At 35.8% G+C, this 17182-nt stretch overlaps 1 protein-coding gene across 1 annotated transcript in view; it reads right to left on the bottom strand.

The window, feature by feature from the left end:
• The window catches only part of muskelin (muskelin 1), a 411065-nt gene that overhangs the window by 44671 nt on the left and 349212 nt on the right, over nt 1–17182 (bottom strand). Inside the window, exon 19 of the mRNA XM_090406668.1 lies at nt 8395–8559. Coding sequence (XP_090262794.1) covers nt 8395–8559 — 165 coding nt within the window. The remainder of the gene's footprint in view (nt 1–8394; nt 8560–17182) is intronic.

Genomic DNA, 17182 nt, shown 5'->3' with positions numbered 1-17182 from the left:
TACAACAAGTGAAAGTATATTTAACAAAATAAATTCATTTTTCACATCCCAATGACTTAGAGTGGCAAAACTGTATAAATCTGTTCAAATTGTGCAGCCGCTATGACAGATCATCATATCAGTGTTGTCTCTCGAATAAAACAAATTGCAAATTCTAATATAATGGCCACTCATTGTTTCATACACAGAGAACAACTAGCTTCTAAAGAAATGAGTGTGGAATTACATGAAGTAATGATGGTTGCTGTAAAAGTTATAAATTTTATAAAAGCAAATGCTCTTAATTCAAGACTGTTTTCTGCTCTTTGTGAAGAAGTTGGTGCTGATCATACATCGCTTCTACTTCATACATAAACTAGATGGCTGTCGAGAGGGAAAATTCTTGCTTGTTTATTAGAATTAAAAATGGAAGTCAAAATATTTTTAAATGATAAAAAATTCAGCCTGGCCATTTTGATGACAAAAATTGGATTGCAAAACTTTCATATTTGGCAGATATTTTTGCTATTCCAAATCAGCTAAATTTATCTTTGCAAGGAAACCAGTCTAACATTTTTACTATGCTAGGTAAAACAGAGGTAATGAAAATAAAACTGGATGAATGGATTCAAAGAGTATATTCAGATGTTTTTGAAATATTTGCGAACTATTCGCAGATGATTTCAGACTATAATTTTAAATTTGATAAACTACACTTAAATTCTTTAATTATATGTCATCTCCAGAGATTAATTGAAAAATTCAATAAATATTTTCCAAATAATGAACTTGATTGTAGAAAATTGTTGATTCAAGATACATATAATAATTGCGAAAATGCAAATTTATCACCAATGAATGATAACACACTACTGAAATTGACAAAGGATTTAAGTCTGATCTCTGTTTTCAAGAAGAAAACTTTCGTCAATTATGGATACATATCCGGAGGGAATATCCACACCTGTTTATGCCATTCAAAATTTGTTGCCTTTTGTTTCTATATATTTGTGTAAGAAAGAAAGATTTTCCACAATGGCAAATATTTATAATCGAAACAACAAAATCAACTCCAAATAGACTCCTGCATGCGAATAGCATTGAGTAACTCAAACGAAGAAAGAATAGATAAATTAGTAAAGAATGTTCAACAACAGAGGTCTTATTAAAATACATTTAAAAGTTGATTTCTGTTTTCTTTTTGTTATTATAATCAGTAAGTAAAACCACTATTTTTTGAAAAAATAGTAATTATTATTATTATTATGTTACTACAAACAACAGGGCCATGAATATATTTTAGGATATTTAGGGGGCTGTGACTACTAAAAGGTTAAGAACCACTGACATACATCATCATATTTGCATCTAGATCAGACCTATTTCTTTCAAAAATGAAAAAAAAAAAAAAAAAAAAAAAATTATCATGGCTGTAACAAACTTACAATCACCACTGTAAATTTAGAATCCTGTGCTTTCAACAACTTCTGTCTTAAAGTTTCTTTGTACCATTTGGTAACATTCATCTGCTGTATTTATCTCTCTCACTCCAAAATCTGAAAATCATCATATTTTACACTAGTGAGTAAACTGACCCTTTCAACTTTTTTATCCCTGTAGATTGGCTTTCTTGTAATCTACTTACCCAAACAGTTAAATTACAGTGAGTGACTTTTAACATCCACAACACCAATTGGCTTTCTTTTTCCAATTCCACTGACCAAGTTGGAAGAGGTGTATCTGCTAAAAGCAATGATCTAATGTAAATCATACATCTACTAACCTGAATGCCTAATAACCCTTTCCACCCTTCCAATACCCTTGACCTTTTCTTAATCAGTTCTTCTGGGCATATAAGTAGAAGGTACTTCTCTTCTTGGTAACTTAGACCATAATTTTGTGCAAGTCTCTCCTCCCACAGAATGCCCCCCCCCAACCACTCTCAAATTTGCAACCTTTAGCACTACAAAGGTGCCAAAGTGGGATGACTTCCAGAACTTCTACTTTCATTTCATGGTAGATTACTGCTTTTGCTCTTATGATCCAAATACCTGGAAGATACTGAAATTATTTTCACAAGGATAAAAGCCTTCATTTTACATTCAATCTAAAATTTCTTTCCACATACCAAAACAGGTGGCTTGAGATGAGAACTCCATCTTTATACTTAAAACTTACACTGAGGCACCCAAAATATGTAAAACAGTCATCAGTAAATCTGCATCTGATGCTGAAACTTGTGTCCTAATGGCAGTTGTGCCTTCTGGTACCTTGCAGAGGCCATCAGATTGAATTACTGCTCACTCACTCACTGGTGTTTCCATTTCTCTCTCTCATCCATATGGCACCACTGTTACAGCACCTAAAGATAAAACTGACCATCTGACATCCTTCTCCTCCTCTAATTCTTGCACAGCTGACCACAAGGCAGATCACTTGTTAACAAGCCAAAAATACCAGATTTTCATCCAAAAGACATCTGAAGAATCTTAAACAACCTAGACATTGAAAAGCTTTCTGGTCATGACTGTATCTTCTCCCTGATAGTACTCAAAAGTTGTGCTTCAGAAATCTGTCAACAGTCGACTTCTTCACTACCTAGAGGCTTGCTTGCTAATTAATCAATGACCACCAATATGGATTCTCCCACTTTGGATCCACAGCAGATCTCTTAGCCTATATCAACCATCACTGGACACATGCCACGGAAATGACTGTAGAAATATGTGCTCTTGATATTTCCATATAGCTAATATTATATCATATGTAGCATTAAGACCTATTCAGTAAACCGCTCTTTTGATTAAACTTTCACCCTCTATAACTGGGTTTCCAACTTTTTATCTAGTTGGTCATGCCATCCTTTTTTTGAGCTTCACCACCACTAATTGTTGACCAATAATCATAACAATAGTTTTATTAATAATAGTCCACTCCATTTCTTACTCGTTTAGCAAACCCTGCAGTAAACAAACATCCTATGCTTCAAGATAATTTATAACAGTGCTTGAACACTGATCAATGAGGCAAGGAAGAATCTCATCTGTTTTTGCCCTCATTTCAGTAATACCAATTATATCCATGTGATACTTCTCTAGTTCTTCTGTTAGTTCAACTTCTTTTTCACTTATGTTGATAGTACCCATCTTGAAACAGCTGATGTTAAGTTTGTTTATAACATTGTTTGCTTCTGGTTTAAGCCAAATATGGAATATAATTTCATCAGTTAAACTGCTATGCATCTTGGTTCATTCAGCATCCAATGGATACCTATTACTTGCATACATTATTTTTTATCTGCCTTATTCGTGTATACAAAATTTGGGAAATTTAAAGAAATGTATGGTAAAGACAATGAAATAAAAGAGATGTCCTTATATATGTTTATTGCAAAATATTTGGCATAGTATCATAGCTATCTTGTTCAATAAGTTAAAATAACCAGAGCTGGATTAGAGTATTTTAAGATAGAACAAAAAAAAAAGCATATAATACAATTCATACAACTGACATGTAATGTAGTATGATACTAGAATATTAGACCTAGCTCACTAGGTAAGAAGCTATGTCTGATATGTCATTAAAGTTTCATAGGTTAATAAACATTTCATAGAGTTTTAATTCCTTATGCCCAAGGTGCTTCAGGAAATATAGTGAGACATCTATGCTCTAGAAACTTGCATATTTCTTTTTGTCTTTTATTTGCAAGCTCTTTCTGCATTCACCATTGTTGGATTTCTGCTCAGGATATGGACTAGGTATTACTAACACCGTGGTAAAACATAAAAATGTGCACAAATTCACATGGAGAGAAGAGGAAAGTAATAAGAAATCTCATTGACTATGTTATTGTTGATAGCGATGTTTTCTCACTGGTGCAGGACACTAGACTGTACAGAGGTAAAAGTGATCACCATTTAGTCTTGACAGGATAAAATTGAATTTCATATTGGAAAGAAGAACATGTAGGAAAGTTTTAAAGTGAATAAACATTGAGCAGAGTAGGAAATGATTGTCAGACATACAAAAATACTGTGGAAAAATTTGGAGAAAAGAGCAAAGCTAATAATAATAGCAAATATTTCTTGGATTTCTGCTCAGAACATGGACTAGTTATTACTAACACCATGTTCAAACATAAAAATGTGCACAAATTCACACAGAGAGAAGAAGCAAGGAATAAGAAAAGTTTCATTGACTATGTTATTGTCGATAGTGATGTTTTCTCCCTGGTGCAGGACACCAGAGTGTACAGAGGATTTGAAATTGGAAGTGATCACTATTTAGTCTTGAGCAGGATAAAATTGAATTTCATACTGAAAAGAATAACATGGAAGAAAGTTTTAAAGCGAATAAAAGTTGAGCAGCTCTCAGATGTGAACTGTAGACTAAAATACACAAACATTATTGAAGAAACAGTGAAAGAGTTTGAGAACAGGAACAAGACCTTGGAACTTTGGGGATTCAGTGGCAAGCCCTGAAGAAAACATTGATTGATTCAGCCAGAGAGGCATGTGGTGAGATTGTCTGCAAGGATAGAAAAATGAGAACTGAATCAGAACACGGTGGACACAGGAAGTTAACTTCCTTTTTATAATAGAAAAATTGCTAAATGAACTAAGCAGTGACAGCGCAGTGGTAAAAAACACTAAACAGACTACATATCATCATACTTGAAGTAGAAAAAGTCATCAAAAGCCAGAAATGCTCAAGTATGGAGATATAAAAGTCTTGCAAAACTTTTATACAGTGAACTTTTATAAAGGTTTCCAGTAAACAGCGAAGGAAAGACTGCCAAAAGGAAGACGTGTGATAAGCGTATCTAGAAACGAAAGTGTGTTCTGCTTTTCAATCTCAATTGTGAACTATATGTGTTTGTGTTGTTTGTTTAGGTGGTTAAGGAAAGTGTCTGGCGGCCATGGGGCAAGATGGTGGCTCCTATTATTTCTTGTTGGTTGCTAATGTTCACTATGGAGAAATTCAAAAATGTCTATTGGTTTTGTCGATCTTTTAGTCTATGAAATTTGGATGTGAGATTTTCTTTCTTAATTTGAAGGATATGGTTTGTTGAGTTGTCTGTAATCTTCTCGAGGATAGTGAAATTATCTGTGTTCAAGTAGCTCAAAAGTTCAGATTTTAAATTTTGTACCTGGTTTTGAGTAAAGGCCAAGTTTTTTCTAGTCATCTGGATCTGTTCTCTGAGTAAACAATCACCGTCAGATAGAAGTAATGTAATCAACCTATCCAACCATGCCTTAAACAAAGATGAACTTTTGCTACTCAGAAAAGGTTTAAACTTTGCCGTAGTACCCAGATCGATGAACAAACTGGATTTTATTTATAATATTGAAAGAGGCTTAAGATTCATCCCAACTACCAAAGCAGATAAAATACATTTAGAAACCACCACCATTTTAAATGTAAATTATAAGAAAACAATAACAAGCAACTTAACAAAACACGAATTAACAGCGGTGAAATCACTAAAATCATATCTAGACATTATAATACCTAGAGCCAAAAAAGGCAATGCCACCATTATTCTAAACCAAACCACATATTTAGAAAAAATGAATCTGCTAGTCTTGGACAACAATACATATCAACTTGTTAACTACAACCCTACCAACAGAATAAAAAAGAAACAGAGGAGCTACTTAAATCAGTTACTACATGGCCTGAAGATACAATCAAATTACTTCCGCACTATGCTCGTTCCCCGAGAATTTATGGGCTATCAAAGATACACAAACAAAACACACCACTCTGGCTGATAGCCAAAGGTATAGACAAGCCAAATTACCACCTAGCCAAAATTAGTGTCAACACTCAAGGAGTTGGTAGGTCATTCCCCCCCCTCCTATATCAGAAACACACAGCACTTCAAAAACATAATCAAAGACATTACATTAGAAAAAGATGATTTATTAGTCAGTTTTGACATTCTGCCTTCTTTATGAATGTCCCAATCAATGACAATTGATTGCCATTATCCCCCTCTCCCATTGCTAACTTTTATATGGAACATTTTGAGCAACATGCTCTAGATTCTTCTCCTTTAAAACCCAAAGTCTGGCTCAGGTACACTGACGATGTTTTAGCAATCTGGCACCATGGCCACCAGACACTAGACACTTTCCTTAGCCACCTAAACAAACAACACAAATGCATACAGTTCACAATTGACATTGAAAAGCAGAACACACTTCCATTTCTAGATACACTTGTCACACATCTTCCTTCTGGCAGTCTTTCTTTCACTGTTTACAGGAAACCTTTATAAAAGTTCACTGTATAAAAGTTTTGCAAAACTTTTATATCTCCATATTTGAGTATTTCTGGCTTTTTGATGACTTTTTCTCCTTCAAGTATGGATATGTAATCTGTTCAGTGATTTTTACCACTGTGCTGTCACTGCTTGTTTCATTTAGCAATTTTTCTATTATAAAAAGGAAGTTAAGGAGTAAAAGGAAGTTAACTTCCTGTGTCTACTGTGTTCTGATTTTTCTATCCTTGCAGACAACCTCACCACATGCCTTTCTGGCTAAATCAATCAATGTTTTCTTCAGGGCTTGCCACCGAATCTCCAAGGTTTTGTTCCTGTTCTCAAATTCTTTCATTGTTTCTTCAATAATGTTTGTGTCTTCCTTCTGGCAGTCTTTCCTTCACTGTTCACCAGAAATCAACACATACTGGCCAATATATATACACATAAACTTCTACCACCGCCCAACACAAAAACTAGGTATCATTAATACTCTAAAAAAAAACAGAGCTTTGACGATTTGTTCCAATGAACAAGCACATAAAGACGAATTTAAAGTTATCAGCATTACTTTCCTAAAAAATGGTTACAGCCAAAATACTATTAACAAAATTCTCTACAAGAACTCAATAAAAAAACAAAGATAAACCAGACTACAATAAAACTATAACCATTCCTTACATTAAAGGGACATCAGATAAAATAAACAGAATACTACAGAAATACAACCTCAAAGCCACCTTTAAACCTCTTGAAAAATTAAAAAGCTTACTCAACTCATCCAGATCCACTCCCTCTGCTGGCCCACCCTGGAGTATACCGTATTTATTGCACCTGTAATCTACCATATATAGAGGAAGCAGGATGCACAATTCCTATCAGGAAAAAAGAACATAAATAACACATTAAATATAATAACTATGGTGAAGCTGGCCTTTCTGATCATGCCCTGAACACTTTACATAGAATTGACTGGAAAAGCTCTAATTGTTTACATCACACCAAAACATGGTATGAAAGTAAATTTAAGGAAGCCTGTGAGATTCTTATCAACAAGCCTAATCTTAACAATAATGATGGTCTAAAAATCCCAAGCATATGAAAGGCACATATTCTACCCACGGAACCTTTCTCCTGAAGAGTTTAACTATAAACAGGACTGCAGATAATCCAGAATCTTAAATCTAATATAACAATTGTCATGTTAAATTAGGGCATCATTGTTATTGTAAGAAAACTATCTATATGAAAGAATGTTTCTCTTATGTTATCTTAAATAGAATTTAGTTTTGATGTAGTTTCTAAATAATTATTTAATTTTATCTGTTTTTTTTTGATATTATATATATACATATAATTTTTTTTATATTTTCACTAGAGGTCATGCCAGTAGAATAACTGTTGATCAAATCGTTGTCTCTTTAGCATACTAAGTGAAATGTAACTCAGCTTGTCCTTGTATATACTCCAGATGATGACCTTAATATGAAGGTCAAAACGTTGGGAAATTAAAATAGTTATTTATAACACGGTTGTAAAGTCCATAATTTCTAAAATGAAAGCTGATCACCGCGCAACACTAAAAGAAAGGAAGTTAGTAAAGATGTAAGTCTTTCATGTAGTACTATCATATCCTGCACACCCTTTGAGGATACATATCAGGAATTTGATATAATAATGATGATAAAGAATAAAATGAATTGTAGCCAACTTGAAACAGTACCATCTCTGGTTTCTAGAGAAAGATTTCTGGTTATTTAACCTATAACAACAACATCCACAGTACTAAACATAAAACATGACCATTTGTGAGTGGAAATGACAAAAAAAAAAATAATAATAAAAATAAAATAAAATGAAATAATAATAATAATAATAAAATAAATAAACAATATATATATGTATAACTAAACTATTTGCTTAGGTAACAAACAATGCAATTTTAGGAAGATACCATTTCTCATATTTTTTAGCAACTTATTTGCTGTACTTTATAACTAATCTAGATCACGGCAAGAAGGTACTAATCTGGCTCTTATTCCAGTTATAATGAATGATTTTTTAATCAACAAGGATGTCATGACTGGATACAAGCATAATTTATTTTCTTATCAGGAAACTTGAGTGATATTTTAATGGCTGCTAGTTACCTCTCTAGTTTCATCAGGATCATTGTGATCTACAGTTACAGCTAATTCAGTTTGCAGATATTGCAAAGCAGCTAAGGGATCTTTACGGGTAATCTCTTGAAACTGATGTTGACGAATGAGACGACGACATTGACGAAGAAGTTGCTCCCTTGTTGGACGGCACAGCTAAGTACATAAATAATAATAATAGTAATTTTAAATATATATAGTTTATTATTATGGCCAAATTTTTGCATTTTTAGATATACAAATACAGAAAATTCAGGTTAATTTTAACATTTGAGACTATTTCATAATCATGGTAACATAAACATAGATTATTGACTTATTCCTATGTAAAGAAGTGAAATGAAGAGCTAGTTTCATAAAACCTGTCATGAAAATAACACCCACACATGTGCACTGAATAGCATCATATATACTAATGAAAAAAAGCTTAAAGAATATGCTCTTATGATTTGGATTATTAATTACAGAAATTAAGTCGCACATTGTGGAGAGCTTGGCTTAATGATATCAAATATCAAATAAAGATGTTCATGATATCAAAGTGCATGATGGTAATTATGTTGTCAGACTAGGTTGTATGATTACATATGAAAATGAAAAAGATATAAACCTAAAAATTGCAAAATACAGGGGGTCCTTGACCTACGTCATTTCGACTTTAAGGCAGTAATCCCATAAATAATTTAAAAAAATAAATTTCGACTCAAAGCAGCACGACGTAAAATTCAAACATCGCGGACGAACTTGTTTGTGAGTGCGGTGGAAGAATACGCCTTTACGCGATGTTTGTTTGGGAGAGGTGGCGTCGCTCGGGTCCCAGCATACACTCTTTGGGTACCGCATGCTTTGTTTACATCTGCTCTCTCACTTTTGTGTTTATATTTTTTTTTGTGGCTTTTTATCTTTCAATATGCTCTCAAACGTAAGGCAGACTCTTCCGATGGCAGTGTGTCGAAGAAAAGGAAAGCCATTACATTAGAAGTGAAATTAGACATTATTAAAAGGGAGAAACGCCAACGAACATCGGCCGCATGTTGAACTTAAGTTATACCACAGTTGGGACTATTATCAAGGATAAAGTTCGCATCCTTGAACACGTGAAAGGATTGCCGCCCATGAAATCGACTGTGATTATGAAAAAACGTAGTAGGCTCATGATTGCGATGGAAAGGCTTCTTGTTCTTTGGCTGGAAGACCAGCATCAATGCTGTATCCCAATTAGCTTCATGTTAATTCAAGAAAAGGCGAAAAGATTGTTCGAGGCATTGAAAAGTGAAAGGGGGAAAATGAGTGCAGGTGAAGAGTTTAATGCTAGTAAAGGTTGGTTTATGTAATTTAAGGCTTGGGGCAATTTACAAATTTACATAACTTCAAGGTACAAGGTGAAGCTGCTAGTGGTGATGATAAAGCAGCTGGTGAGTTTCCTGAGGGGTTGGCTGAGATAATAAGGGAGGGGGGGGGGGGCTACAGTGCTCAACAAGTGTTTAATGTGGATGAGACAAGCCTATTTTGGAAACGTATGCCTAATCGTACCTATATCGCCAACGAGGAGAAGGCAGCACCAGGCCATAAAGCTGGCAAGGAGGGACTGACTTTGCTTCTTGGGGCTAATGCTGCTGGCGACTTAAAACTGAAACCCTTGTTGGTCTATCAAGCTGAAAATCCAAGTGCACTAAAGGGCATTTGGAAGGGTCAACTGCCTGTCATCTCGAGGTCCAATAAGAAGGCACTGACACTTCAAATCTTCGAGGACTGGTTTAGGAACCATTTTGTGCCAAAAGTTCAGAGGTACTGTACAGCCGAGAGTCTGCCCTTTAAGGTCACCCTGCGCACTTGGATGACTTTCACTCTAATGTTAAGGTGGTTTACCCTTCACCAAACACCACAGCCCTTTTGCAGCCTATGGACCAGGGTGTTATTGCTTCCTTTAAGGCCTAATACCTCCGCAGGACATTTGCTATGGCTTTCAGGGCAACTGAAAAAGACAGGAACTTAACCCTCAAAGACTTTTGGAAATCGTATAGCATTTATAATGCCATACAAAACATTGAGAATGCTTGGGATGAAGTGAAGCAGAAAAATTTGAATAGTGTGTGGAAAAAACTGTGTCCCCAGTTTGTGAATGATTTCCATGGCTATGAGGAGACAGTTGAGACTGTCACAGAGAAGGTTGTTGCCCTGGGGAAGCAGATGAATTTGGAAGTGGAGGCCGAAGATGTCACAGAGCTTCTGGCAGCTCATGGGGAGGAGTTGTCAGCAGAAGACCTCATTCAGTTAGAGAAGCAGCTGATTGAGGAGGAGGAAACTCTTCCGAGGGATTGTGGATTGCGTACAGTGTTATAGGGAGATATACGAGGAGAAGAGGATGGTATCATTCCAGACTAGCCTGGAAAATTTTTTCACGAAGGTAGAGAGGCCTGCAGCAGGTGCTGGTACCTCAATTGTCTCTTCAACCACAGGATAAAAGATAAAGAATTGTTTTAATTTTTTTTTTAATCACCTGAACAGAATGTACAGTTTCATTTGTCATTTTGGGGATTGTTCTCATTTTTATGTATTTTTTTTTTTATTACAGTTTCATTTTTGTCATTTTTCTGTACTATACAGTAATTATGTTCTCTCTTTCATTTTCCTATGGCCTAGTTCTGTTTCTTGATATATGCGTATGACTTTAGGGTGTTTTAGGTTAGGTGAGTAACTTAGGCTATGGTAATTCCGATTTGCATCGAAAATTGCCTTACGTCGGTCCGTAGGAACGGATCTAAGAAGTAACTCGAGGACCCCCTGTACTTAAAAATAACAGATGTAATTAACTCTATATTTAAACCAAACCTAGTTCAAAAACAAACCAGACTAAAAGTACACAATACATTAGCCCTACCAGTCCTAATGTATGGAAGTGAAATCTGGACAATAAAACAAAAAGACAAACAAAGATTAATAACTGCTGAAATGAAGTTTATGAGAAAAACTGCAAAGTATACGCTATTTGATCACAAAAGAAATGAAGAAATTATGAAAGAATTAAACCAGGAATCAGTCATAGAAAAAATTAAAAAATATAAACATAAATGGATGGAACATGTTCAAAGAATGAAAACAGAAAGATTATCAAAACAAGCTTTAAAGTATAAGCCACTAGGGAAAGAGAAAACCAGGTCGTCCTCTTAAAAGATTCACTAATGACTTCTAAGGCTGGAACAGGCCACTCTAGGCCTAAATCCTTGATAGGCATGATGATGTTGACTGATTTTTGTCAGTTTTACAACTGATTGGTGAAAATACCACACATTTTATCAACCATATTTTCACTTAATATTAAAGACAAAGCGAGGAAAAAAAATGTGGAAAATAAAAAGGAAAAAAATGTAAGCATTAAAAAGGCATTGAGAAAGCAACAACATGCTACTTATATACAGAAATGTATTGTAATATTATTCACTTATTTTTTTTCACTAAAAGTGCAAAAAATAAAAAATTCTTGATATGATTTGCCTACTGGTATTGAATAATATCTATTTATTATTATTATTACCCAAGACCCCATGGAGTCAAAGACTCATCTAGGAAGTCCTTTTATCATACACACAGCTCATCATACTGTGCTTTAAACACACTCAAATTCTCTGCAGACACCACACTCCAATCATTCACAACTCTGCATGAAAAAAACCTGCTTCTCACTCCCCAACTTGCACCCTCTTTATATAGTTTCTAGGGATGACCTCTAGTTCTATGATCTATCATATCTCCCCCTCTTCCTCCTGTCCACCAGACTCTGCAAGTTGCATCTTCTCAATCTTTCCTTATACTCGACATTCCAGGGATAAGAAACTACCTTAGTCAATCGCCTCTGGACCCTTTCCAACATCTCTTCGTCCTTCTGAAAACCAGGTGACCAAATCTGGACACAATAGTCCATGTGTGGCCTAATCAAAGCCTTATACAACGGAACAGAATCTCCCTACTTTTACAAGTCAGTGTCCTCCGCATCATTCCCAGAAGCCTTTGTGTAGTCTTCACAATTTTGGCTATGTGTCCCCTAAATTTCAGATCCTTATCCACTATCACCCCCAGATTTCCTATTTCCTCCACCTCTGACAATATATCCTCATATATATAACCAAGCATAAATTCTGCATCCCATTTTTGTTTTCCAAATTTTAAAACTTTACATTTTGCAACGTTGAACTCACATCCCCATTCCCGTGCCCAATCACTCAATTTATTCAAGTCTTCTTGTAAAGCCACAACATCTTCTCTACTCTTCATGGTTTGTCCCAACTTTGCATCATCTGCAAACAACTGAATATCTCCATCCAAATCTTCACCAATATCATTAATATACAAGTTAAACAGCAATGGCCCTAAAACAGACCTCTGATGCACACTACTAGTAACTTTCCTTTTCCTGGATATCGCTCCCCCATACACAACTTGTTGATACCTATCAGATAGCCAGTCTCCAATCCAATGCATCAATCTAATATCCAACCCCATCCACTCTAGTTTGACTATCAACTTATCATGAGGTAATCTATCAAAAGTCTTTGCGAAATCTAAGTATATTACTGTGTATCCTTCTCCTCTGTCCATGGAAGCAGTCATCTTATTGTAATAAGAAAGTAGATTACTAAAACATGACCTCCCATTAGGAAATCCATGCTGTCCATCAAAGATTATACCATTGTTGTCAACCCAATTCTGGATCCTAGTTCTCACAAGCTTCTCCAACAACTAGAACACCTGACACACCGATAGGCCTATAGTTTGATGCTTGAGTTCTACCACCTCCTTTATGAAGTGGCACAGTCTTGCCCTCTGCCCACTCCTTAGGAACTTTATACCCAGTGCAAGACTAGTATTAAAAAATTATGTCAACTCCCTGGCACATTCCTTTAGAATACATGGTGATATATTATCAAGTCCCAAAGCCTTATTTACATCTAGTTTGCTCAACTCCCCAGACACCTCTTGCTCACTTACAGTCGGTCTCTCTTCCCCATCATCAACTGGTCTCAATCTCTCCATGAAGTCACATTCACAAGATTGAAAGATCTTCATGAACTGCTCATTAAGTATCTCCACCACACCTTCTGCAACAGCTGTATTTATACCATTTTCTCCAATCAATGTCATCCTTCCATAATCATTCTTTCTTTTGGTGGCTACATATCGAAAGAACTCCTTAGGATTCTCTTTGGCTTCATTAGCTAACTGCTGTTCATACCTCTCTTCAGCTACCCTCATCAACCAAGTCACCTGCCTTGCCTGGTCTTTGTAGTCCCATGAAATTCATTATTTTCACTTCTCTTATGCTGCCTCCATAATGCTCTTTTTCTCTGTATCGCAGTGTTTAATCTCTTTATTCATCCATTTCACACCTACCTTACTAACTCCTCACCCTTGGAATACATTTAGACATTGCATCTACTAGATAATTTTTGAAAATCCCCCAAGCTGCATTGAATCTCTTTTCCAGCTAACTCGTCAATCCATGCTACACCTGCAAGCTGTCTCCTGAGCTCTTCATAATCACCCCCTTTTAGTTCCACATATACCTTTTTCTTACAGAGGTCCTCACACTGCTGGCAACCACCCAGGTAATCACTTCATGGTCACTCTCACCAATTGGTGGGTGACTTGACACTTCATTTATAATTACATCCTCTGATGAGATGACCAAATCCAAGACCCTCAATCCTCGTGTGCCCTCTGTCACATACTGTCTGAAGTAGTTATCCCTCAAAAACTCAAGAAACTCATTTTCTTTAGTTCCAGTTGCTATCTCATCATTCCAGTCTATATTGCCATAATTAAAATTGCCCATAATGATTACTCTTTTCTTATTTGCTAGGCTAATATGATTATACATTTCATAGTCACTACCATCCACATTACCTAGTCTATAACAACATCCAACCAAGTATTTCATTCCATTCACTTCTATCTCACATCACACTGCCTCAAAACCACTGGTACTCTTTCCCTCTTGCATTTCCATTTTGTATGGACATAACTCTTTCTCTATCATCATAGCACTATCCATCACTTTTTATTCCTTATATCCTCATGAAACACATCATACCCTTCCATCTCTATTCCTGTCAGGATGTCGTCCTCATCTAACCATGTCTCACTTATTCCAACAATTTTTGGGTGAACAGACTCAATTAGTGCAACCATTTCACTTACACTTCTAGCATTTGTATACAAACACAACAGCTCATTCCTAGATCTACAGCTAGTTCCACTGATACTACTCATTTGATGTGATCTCTCCATGCTCGACTGGGGCCCATTTCCCTTTCTGCTTATTCATTTTGAATAAGAAGAAAGGGAAACAGTTGGAAACAATTCCAACAACTGTTCCCTCTTGATCCCAGGTCATCCCATTGCTTTCCTGTCTACATATGCTCTCACATCTTCTTGGAGCATCCACATTTCTGACGCTGTGTACCCCTGTCCACCCTAAGCCTCCCTGTTCATCTTGCACACCCATTCTCTCATTTTCCATACTCATGCCATTTACTTCCTCATTCATAACCACCTCTTCAATCTCTCCTGTTGTATTCTCCTGCTCTTCCACATCACTTCCCACTTGATCTGATTCATTCTCTATACTCACTTCTCTACTTCCAACAACAGTCTCTACAAATGACTCACACCATAACCACTCAAATGCAGTCCATTGCTCCCATACAGTTCACTTCGTCCTTCAAACTCATTCCACACATCAACAAACTATACTCTCCTGTCCTCACACATTTCAGCCAACATATCATTCATAATCCTTGCTCTCAGCCTCATCTCACCACAGTCATACCTAGGCAACACGCTTACTACCCTTCCTGTCACACTATTTTCTTTTATCTGTCTAAGCAGCCTCCTGATATCCATTCTTACTGCTCTTTGTCCTCTGTCAAGTCATTCGTACCTATTAAAACCAACTCCTTTGCTTGCTCCCTCCTCATATCCAATGCCTCAATCACTCTATTCATTTTCCTGCCTGGAAAACATACCTTTGGGCAATCTCTCATCCAGCACACCTTTAATAATGTAGTCTCCATACAACGCCACTCACTCGTCTTTCATTAACTCATTCATACCTACTTGATTTAATCCTTTTTGCCCGAATTTTCTTTATTTCATTCCGCATCTTTCATCTCTTGCCTCATCCAGCCCAATTCAACTTTCAAATCTAGCGTCACATTCTCTCTATCATTCAGTCTTTCTCATTTTTGAACTCTCGATTCCTGCTTTACACTTTCACTCTCATTCATCCTTTTGAGTTTCCGTACTTTCGGTCCATGCATCCAACTTTCACTTCCATTCATTCTTTCCATTTTTTCCCCACTTTCAAACGTTGCATCACACTATTTCTGGATTCATTCATTCTTCCAATTTTCCAACTTTCGAACCTTTGGTCATGCTATTTCCGGTTTCTTTCGTTCTCTCAATTTCATTGCCTTCCACCACATTCGCCTCACTTTCGTTCTTTTTACCATCCATTACGGTTTTCAAATCGCTCGTTTTCTTTTTCAATGATTTTTTAACAATTTTTTGCCTTTCTTTCAACACCATGCTTCTCTTTCGAATGAGCAGCACTCACTCTTCATGCGATATTCTGATTACTAACACACATTTATGAAATAACAGTAGTTAACTTTTATTTTTTTGTGAAATACAGTTTGAAAGCCTTTTAAGGACCTTTTTTTAAATGCATAAAAAATGTTCATAAGAATGATTATCATAAATATTCCCAATCCTAAATTTCACCAATAAAAATGATGTATATATTATGTTTTATGTTTTCTGGGTTGAGTTACAATTTTGATTTTCAGTTCTGTAGAGCTATCAGATCTTGATAGAAGAGCCTCATATGAGTATTGTGCAGAGATTTTTTCCCCTGGTTTTCATGTTGATGAAGATATCCTGGAAAAGATCCATAGAAGAATGACTAAGGTTGTAAATGGTCTTCAGTATATGGGATATGAAGGCAGATTGAGGAAATGCAGTTTGCAAAGCCTTGTGAATAGGAGAAAGAAAGGAAATACAACTGAGACAAGTTGGTAAAGGGTTGGTACTGGGTTAATGTGGAACAAAGTTTTCAGAGAATGGGAGAAGGGGACATTCCTTGGAGATCCTTTGCACGGAGAGTGGTTGTTGAGTGGAATGCATTGCCTGTTTGATGGACTTTATGTAACAGCATGTACCTCCTGTGATGAGTCTTTCACACTCCGTGGAGGTCTGCTGTTAATAATAATAAATATGCAAGGTAATAGATATAAACATAATGAGAGGTAACAACAAAAGAGCATACAAAGATATATAAAAACAGTTTTTACAGAAAGGATAAAGACACGGAGCACAAAAGAGAAAGGATGGAAAAGTGCTAATTGAAGATGATAATATAATGTATATTGCACCCAAGATGAGTGCAATATACCGAGACCTTCATAGAGTAGACAAATTACATAAATCACTCTTAGAGGAAGATGCTTCTAAGTCACCAGCCTTAAAGTCAGAATCTGATAAAAGTTTGACAAATAGAACTGAAATGACATAAGGCAACAGTAACCAAATCCCAGGAGAAATTATATAAGGACTGGGTGAAGGAGCAGAAAGTGAAGTATTTAAAATGATCAATTAAATATACAAAACTGGAGAAATTCCAAAAAATTTTGAGCTAAAAAAAAAATAAATAAAAGAAGAAGAAGAACACAAGCATGTAAAGATAACCAGATGTTAAGACTCTTACCTCACAGTTTTAAAATCC

The sequence above is a fragment of the Typopeltis vanoorti genome, chromosome 16 (assembly GCF_054136105.1).
Source record: "Typopeltis vanoorti isolate ZY-2024b chromosome 16, IOZ_Tvanoo_1.0, whole genome shotgun sequence".
Taxonomy (NCBI): domain Eukaryota; kingdom Metazoa; phylum Arthropoda; class Arachnida; order Uropygi; family Thelyphonidae; genus Typopeltis; species Typopeltis vanoorti.
Note: the sequence above shows the minus strand (reverse complement) of the source record. Positions and strands in the feature narration are given on the sequence as shown.